The 8,899-nt window shown below is 32.1% G+C and overlaps 1 protein-coding gene across 1 annotated transcript; it reads right to left on the reverse strand.

Moving 5' to 3' along the window:
* Positions 1–1,260: 1,260 nt before the first annotated feature.
* ATX1 (homolog of anti-oxidant 1) lies at positions 1,261–3,561 on the reverse strand. The gene is made up of 3 exons (XM_059587552.2): positions 3,407–3,561; positions 2,578–2,653; positions 1,261–1,624 (listed from the first exon to the last, which is right to left on the reverse strand). The coding sequence occupies exons 1-3, from the start codon at positions 3,413–3,415 to the stop codon at positions 1,449–1,451; spliced, it is 261 nt and encodes an 86-aa protein (XP_059443535.2). The 5' UTR covers positions 3,416–3,561; the 3' UTR covers positions 1,261–1,448.
* Positions 3,562–8,899: the final 5,338 nt, after the last annotated feature.

Below are 8,899 nucleotides of genomic sequence, written 5' to 3' on the forward strand. Positions count from 1 at the left end.
TTAAGCTTTCGTTAACTCATGTACAATTACATTTAAGCAACAGATCTGCTTCGTGCAGAGTAAATCTAGGATATAGGTAGCCTAAATATAAAAAAATAAATAAAAATAACTGGAAACTAAAAATTCGGCTGTGAGAGTTAAGCTCCCACACCGATCTACTCCATCCTCAACCCGAAGGTCAGGACAACAAATCCATCCTCAATTCGAAGGCCAGGACAGAAAGGAGAAGTTTCTAGAGAGACATAGAAAAGAAACCCATTCAAGGAGGGGAGAAGTTTCTAGAGAGACATAGGAAAGAAACCCATTTGGTCCTCGTTGAAGAAGCAACCATTTGTGTTGAGACCCTGAGTGACCAAACCCACTGCACAAATTTCTTTCTTTCTTTTTTGAGTCTGCATGAGAGGGAAGGAACCCATTTGGTCCTCCTTGAAGAAGCAACCATGGCCACTATGGTCACCAACACCCTCTCACCCCCTTTCAGTTTCTTCAAATTTTCGCATCGCCAAGTTTCTCTATTGGTGCCGCCTTCTTCTCGAGTTCACCTTGCTTCTTGTAGAAGGTTGAGTTTAAATCCTCACAGGTCTTGCAGGGAAGGCTAAGCCTATATTTGGTTTATGCTCTCTTTGGTTGCAGAGACAAATGTGTGGGAAACGGTAAGTTTGGTTGCTGAGAAAAGAATATTTGGTCTGTATCAGGCTCTAACAACCAACTAGATGATGAACTTCTCCTCAATCCACTGCTTTCATGGACATCTTTCCTTCTTTTTTTTTAGGTTGTTTAGCTGAGAAACCGATCGCTGGAACTCAAAAGCACCAAAGAGGAACTTCTGCATTTCAAAGTTTCTTATTTAAAGGCTGTATCTGCAGCTCCAACCCTATCAATATTAGTGCACCACCAATTAACCATTGGCTTTAATTTAAGAACATACATTTCCTCCACCAAACTGGATCAGAGAAATTCCTCCAACCCAGTATCTAAAACTACCATGTGCCTCTTAATATATGAGAACCACATGCTTTTTAATAGTATGTATTTCTCACATGCTTATTTAATCATATTAATAAGAAAGCATGTGCTTCTTAGATGCTTGAGAGTTGCAGAGATTGCATCTTACTCAATTTTGAGGAAATTTTTGTCCTTAATTTAAACAATCATCATACATCCCAGTTTTTAGAAACAATTGGACAAAATTCAAAATTTTTGACATCTCTGCCTTTCAAGCAATCAAATGAAGCAGTAAATAGGGATCAAGTAAAGAAATAACACAAGAAACTCGCTGTCTCTTTAATTGCTTGTACAGAAGGTATATGTCAAGCAAGAAGTTATTGTAGCTTACATCTATTGTTGAAGTACACTCACTACATACATAGTCCACACAATATCATGCTATATTAAGTTCGACAATCTATAATAATTCATTTATAGCAAAGCAACCAGAGTGAAGACTCTTAAGCAGCAGCCACGGCTTCAGCAGGCTTCACTTCAGATGCTGCTGGTGCTTCTGCTTCCCAGAAGCTAGTCTTCTTCCCAGTTTTTGAAACAGTCTGCAGAACTGCCTCAGGCTGCACATTGCCTTTCACTGTCACCTTCTGCTCCTTCAAATCGATATCATATGTTTCGACACCTAGAGTTGGTAAAAAAGGACAGAAGTATTGTTACACAAGATAATTCCATAACCACTAATTTTGGAACAAAAGTCCCCAATAATTGCAGGATAGGCAGTTCATAGCAATATTCCAAAAGGCACGTATATGACAGCTTGATGAAAATTTGTAGATTATAATCACTATGGTTTCTTCAAGCTTTAAATCCTCACCAATCCTACACCTATGATGGGTTCCAAATCAGTATAAGTGTGCATGTTTTACTACAAAGCAAGTAAAATTCATGATAGAATATTTGCCAAAAAAAAGTGTTCCTTATTTGAATATATTCTCTATCACATGAAGTTTGGGTTAAAAGAAAACAAATAGAAAACACCATCAAAACCAACAGCTAGATAAAACAACTTTTTCTTTAGAACTGCACAAGTGCCAAAGCCTTCAACCACCCACAAGGGATAAATTCACAATCAACTAAAAACACTAACCATTTTACCAACAATAATTAGGACAGAGGAATGAAATAGACTGAATTTTGAACAGCGTTCCTGGTCAAACAAAGGCTTTCTTTACACCTGAGCTGTCAGCTGGTAATAACATTTTCTTAGATTTTTTTTTTTTTTTTTTTGGATAAGTTAGATTTTTTTTCTTGCTACTGATGTAATAACCCAGGCCTTGTATGTCAAAGCATGCCACAAACATAATTAAGACTTATGTTTCAGAGCAAATGCTATGCATGCACACAAAGCCATAGACAGAAAAACTTAAGAAAAGGGAACCTAGACTACATGCATCAATAGATAACATATTGACAAACTAGTAAAACATCTTTCAGAGCATTTGGCTGTAGGACAAATACTGCACTTGAGAGAAAAAAATAAAAGGAAAGGGGCACAATAAGTTATGAAGTTCATTACTGCTAAACTAGTGCCATCAGAAATGAAAAAAAGCTAAAACGAAAGGGAGAGAAATAAACCTTCCATTTTGCCCAGAACCCTTTTCACGGCTCCAACACAGCCTTCACATGACATACCAACCTTGAGGACAACAGTCTGCACCAAAGCAAAAATAGAGACTTCAAATCAAAAGCAATGGAAAAAAATTAACATTCACAAACACAGCATTAAACTTTACTCTTATAGCATAATGCCAGAAATGGTATCAATCACACAACATGACTTAGAGTGAACCTCTTTACTCATGCTCTGAGGTTTAAACCTCAAAAGAATTTGAGCACATTTTACCTCTTTCAAGAAAAAAACCATATGTTAAAAACAAGTGCAACCCACAAAATTAAGTCAATTTTCCTCCCATTATCTTTTCCAACGAATCTGAGTATGTCTACGATTTCCACACATACATTGCTAAATCCTTCTTTACTTTATTTTTGTCCCAGATATCAAATTGCAGGACAATTCAAATCCTGCTAGTTTTTGACCGATTCAATGAAACAAAGTCAACCTTCCAACAAAAGAAGGATTCCAAGTCAGAAGACCTCAATCTTCACCCACAAGCGAAATCAGCCAAAATCCGAACTTCATTCGATCAAAAAAAAAAAAAAAACATTTAGACCTTTGTCTCTACATTCATTCATTTTCAGAAAAAAAGAAAAGAAAAAGAAAGATACAATTTCCTAATCGTTTCATTTCATGATATCACACATCCACCACAAAAAAGGAAAAGATTGAATTTTGGCACCTCAAATAATTAGCAGAACAGGTAAATAAATAGTGTTAGACAAGAAAAAAACAAGACATCAAATGATGGTCAGATTTGAAAAACAATGAAGGGTTTTGCGGAGTTACCTGAGACATGGCTATGGATTTCGGAAAACGCTGAGATTTACGAAGAAACACAGACAGAAAGAGAGAGATGGGTTGTTGATTTTTCCGTCTGGGATGATTTATATAGAGAAGCAAAAGGCGAAGACTTTGTAAGGTCGGTTTCGTAATGGCAGATGGATTTATCACCCATGACGTAACGTAAAAAGGACTTGTTCTTTATGATTAATTAATTTTGTTCTGAGAAAAAATTAATTTTGTTCTGGAAAGTGATTAGTAATTGCTGTTATTTTTTAAGGTGTTTTTCGTAACTTCGTACATGCTTGTGTTTTCTTTTTCGCAGGTTCTGCTCCCGAAGCGTTTCTTCCCGTCTGGATCTTCGTGTAAAAACGATCTGCGTTTTCAACGTGTCATTGAATCAACGGAGAAGATTATTGGTGGTTTTACAGCTAATGGTCAACAATGTAAGCCCCTTTTAATTACTATAATATATAAATAACTAAATCTATATATTTAGGCCAAAATAATTAAGCTTGAACTATGCTCATAACAAAAAAAAAAAAAAAAAAGCTTTGCACTTGGCCTTATTATAACAAAAGTCATTTTATATTCAAATTTTAAACGGTTCAAATCTGTCATTAAAAAAATTAGGCATAAGCAATAAACTTCATTAGTAAGCAACTTAAAAGAGTTTTTAACACAGCAAGATCAACAACGTAAGAGTTGAAGCGGTATGACTACGACAAAATGTCGATTTTCATTTTGATAGGAATTTGAGTTGAAAATTGAAATATATTAAAAAAAAAAATTATTTTGTTTCCTTTTTTTTTTTCTTTTTTTTTTGTCAATACTAAATGGATATTAATTTTTATTTTTATATATTAATTTAATCTTAAATATTAATATATTTTTATTCGTGCTTTGACCCCCTTATTTCTAACTAGTGCTTTGACCCATTTCGATAAAAATTTTCCAACTCCACTCCTACCCACAATATGCTCTCTTAAGCTTCTCAAATTAATGTAAAATTCGAACAGTCTAATCATAGTGGAAGCTCATCCAAGCACTTTTTTTTTTTTTTTTTTTTTTTGAAAATGTCTACATAAAGGAAGAGGGAAGGGATTCGAACTAGTGACTTCTGTTTCATGAGGCGTTGTTCACAGCGAATTGAGTTACTCCTTGAAAACTCATTCAAGCACTTAAACAATTATTCTATTTCAAACAAAGTTGAAATCTCTTATAATTACAACATGACTAATATATAGTGAAACATAGCTTTCAAGTGGAAGGAAACTTTGTCTAAATAGATAGTGATATTATTAATTATTCCGAACAATCTTACACTGGCCATTGAAGTCGTGCAGAATGCCCAAAATACCAAAACTGAATTAAATAATCAAACCTACTAAACCAGTTTGCCAAAATCTGGCATGCATTGCTAAAAAATCTCCAAAAAGGAATCGTAAAAGTGGGTGCATGAGTTGATATGGGGAATTTGGTAGTACTAGATTTTGTTGAATCAATGCATGGAAATGGAGTAGTACAAAACTCGTTTTCTGGTGTTGTGTAGTACAGAAAAAAGAGATTGCAGTACAGAGGATTAGGAGGAGTACTACAGTACCATCACGACAAAATTAAAGGGAAGTGGGGGGAGTGCCATATCTTTAATCAAGTGCCAACAGACCACATGCTTTGATTTCACTCCTCTCTTCAAGCATCTCCACAGAAAGGATATTAATGGTCGAAATCACTTTCCTTTTTTTCTTTTTCTTTTTTTGAAGTTTTTCTTGGATAGATATGGTATCCAGGATTTAGCATAATATATAATGAATTCCTGAAAGATGAAATCTCACTCAATCCATTCCACTGGGATATGCATTAATGCATGGCAGCTCGGAAAAAAAAAAAAAAAAAAAAGCTTTGTGATATGATAGAAATCACACAAATTGTAAATTCTGCATTATTTAACCTTTTATGAATAACGCTACATGCTATCTTTTTATGGTTTCAAAATTGATGTGACTTTTAAAATTATCATTATCTCAAAATTTAGAAGTTATTTATCCTATATATATAATTTTGGAGGGATAAACAAAATGATAAAATAATAGTATGTATCATTATATACTCAATGTAAATTCCTAGAGTGTATAGTGCAAAACGGGTTGTGCTATTTGTCATACCTCCATTTCATTAATTAGGTTGACACGTGACACACAACAGTGTACATTTTTTCTATTACATCAATCTTTATTTAAAAAAATAAAAGAAGAAAAAAAACAAAAATAAACATTTTCACATGAGTCTAGTGAAATGAAATAGCGTATGACAAGTAGAATTTTTCATTCACAAGATATGGTACTTCAAAGACTTTTTTATGTACGTTTTCACATTTTAAGATTTTCCTCTTTTTTTTTTTAATTAATTTTAATTTTAATTTTAATTTTTATCTTATCTTAAACGCATTTTGTTTTCTTTTTCAAAAAAAAAAAAAACATTTCGTTTTCTTCTTTTAATTGTATTTAATATTATAGAGCCAGGAGTTAATATTGCATGGCAGTTACCGGGTAATAAACCCGGCAGCAGGCATTACAATTGACACTCCATTAGATGGCCTGGCGAGCGGAACACACATTAAAAAACACCAATGAAAATATCATAACATCAAAGAGGGAAATTTTGTTTTCTTAGTAGACATGTGTTATTATGGTTATGCTCAAATAAAATAGTTACTGTTTGTCTCTCTGCCTGCCTTTCAAATAGAAAAAAAAAAAAAAGAAAAGAAAAAGGTACACAGTAAAGAGATGAACGTTGGGAACGTTTGTTGGCACATATTGGGCAAAGAAATCTGGTCAAAGATTACGGTTGGTTCTCTCTTAAAAAAATGACCGTTGGTTGGCACATATTGGTCAACAAATTAATTAAGGTGATGATGTAAAACCACATTCTAAGATTGTCGTGCTTAGATGAACTCTTACCACCAATCAAAGTGGCGGAGGGTCCAAAAGCCTACAAGTATAATAATGCCATTCAATTTTGTGAATCAATGAATAGTAATTTTATTTAGTAGATCTCATAGATAAGGTTTGGCTTGAGGAAATTCCAACTTGTATATATGGTATTGTAATTAGAGAGCAAATTGCCTCTGGTTAATGTGTTTTTATCAATAAAGAATATATTTGTTAAAAAAAAAAAAAAATTATTTAATAGATTCTTGAACGATCATACTATATGAGTAATTTTAAAGATAAATGCTATTAGTATTTTTTTCATCTTCATTTATTTATTTATTTATCAAAATCAACGATTGGATCCTGATTTTTAACATGTAGATCCTATAGATTCAATGTGAGCGTACAAATTCTATGGTTAATTTTTTTTTTTTTTTTAAAAAAAAAAATAGAAAGAAAAAAGAAGAAGAGAATATGAGATGAATGAAAGAATACTAAATAACATTTTTCAACTCTAAATGCTTAACTCTCATCCTAGTTTCATACAATTCGACTGATATGTAGTGTCCCTCAACCCTTATATATATAAGTTGATTCAATTGTTTATGGGCACTGCCACATCAACCAAATTATATGAGAGTGGAATGAGATGAGTTTGTAACATTACTTGTTTTTGACTCCACAAGTTTTTTTTTTTTTTTTTTTTTTTTTTTAAGTACTGATCTAAGGACTGATTCTTATTCTCATGTCGTTGAGTAATACGATAATTGTGCACGAGTCTATTAAATAGCACTATTTTGGCAGAATATTTCATTCTGCCCTAAGTAATAAGAGGGTTTTCTTTTCTTTTTTTTTTTCCAAAAAAAAAAATAAAAAAATTTGGCCAACAATATTCGAACAAGATAATATGTCTCTTTATGCAAAAGAATAAATGATTTTATTTATTCATATAAAAAGTCAGCTGATTTATTAAACCACGCCAAGGCTTTTGCTGTGTAGAAAATATAAAATAAAAGATTTATGTGCTGACACAGACATGCGTGCGGTCACACATCATAAAACCTACATATAAATCTAAAAAGTCTCTTTGTTAACCAAATATTTTTATGATAGTCAAGCTGTATATATATATTGTTTATATTAGTTAGAAATTTTGTCTGTTACAATAATTACAATTTTCAGGTGCATTAAGCCCAGATATTGGATTGGGGGATAATTTCGAAATATAAAAAAGAAAAGAAAAATCTGCTATATTTATTTATTTATTTGTTTTTGTTTTTATGATGTATAAGTCCTTGGGTATATTTTTCTCCTATATTTGTTGTTATTAAGCTCTGGGTGCATAGGGCTTTAAGAAGAAACAAAATCTGTTGAATAGATCGACACATGAAAGATAAATAAAGAGTAGAAAATGTAGATGATGCACACTTCACTTAGGCTTATTTTGTTAAGATTTAAAATATGTTTTGTATTATTGTATTTTTGTAGTTGAAAAATTTTTAATACACATCAATAAAGGTTACTTTCAAGTTTAGTTTTGTATGCATATATCATCCCATTATCCTCTCCTCGTAACCTCAAAGCTTATGTGGGGGTGGTCTCCCAATCATTTCGTGGGAGACCATGCTAGATAAACTTTGAAATGATGGAAGATAATCGGGTAATATATAACATTACTCATTTTTATATTATCTGATACTCATTCTTCTAAATTGTATTTTCTTATGAGTAGTCCTAAAAATTACATTTTTATTTTACAATTATTTTACAATGCTGACGTGATAATTTCAACTAACCATTGATTAATCATTGTTACAAAAAAAAGAAAAAAAAAAGAGTAATCTACAAATTACACAAAAATCCCATGTGACAAGGTCTAATAATTAATAGCTATTAAATTTTTTTTTTCGAACAAGACCTGATCCAAAGGTTGCTAAATTAGATTTGTGGGATTTTTGTAAGATGTTTGTGTGATATGTAACATTACTTAAAAAAAAAAAAAAAAAATCTAAGAGCATGTTTTAGGATTTTGTTTGAAAAATAGAACTTTTAAGTCAAAAAAACGTTTTTTTTTTTTTTTGTAAAAGCTTCATTTTTAAGCTTTTGCCAAAAATGCATTTTGGCCAGTTTTAGAGTAAAAAAGTCAATGGAGTATTTTTAGATTTTTTTACCAAACATGCTAACTTTTGGTTTTGACACAACTTTTTAGGTATTAAAAGTAATTTTTACTCTTCATAATGCAATTCCAAACACACTGTAAAAGTTGGTTGGGACGGCCGCCTCAACATTGTAGAATAGTTATGGAATAAAAATGTGATATATTATACGAGAGTTCTCCTTTTCTTATAGTTTCCATTCCATTTACTCAATAAAACAAACATAATTGTCAAACAATATTTCCTTCCACAAACCCTTTCTTCCAGGAGTTGTAAACCAATTCTTGATGAAAATAAGTACTACTTGCAAGTACTACAAAAGCCATTGGCGCAAAACTCATACAAAACCCAATTAGATCGGCACCACCACAAGACAACATAGCAAAGACAGCGACTTCTTCAAAAGAAAA

This window comes from Corylus avellana, chromosome 2 (assembly GCF_965113065.1).
Source record: "Corylus avellana chromosome 2, dhCorAvel1.hap1.2, whole genome shotgun sequence".
NCBI lineage: Eukaryota > Viridiplantae > Streptophyta > Magnoliopsida > Fagales > Betulaceae > Corylus > Corylus avellana.

Bases quoted from the DNA above. Each gene is read 5' to 3' on its own strand.
- ATX1 (XM_059587552.2), bottom strand. The intron at 1,625-2,577 runs GTTTATTTCTCT...TACCAACTCTAG, and splicing joins GGTTCTGGGCAAAATGGAAG to GTGTCGAAACATATGATATC.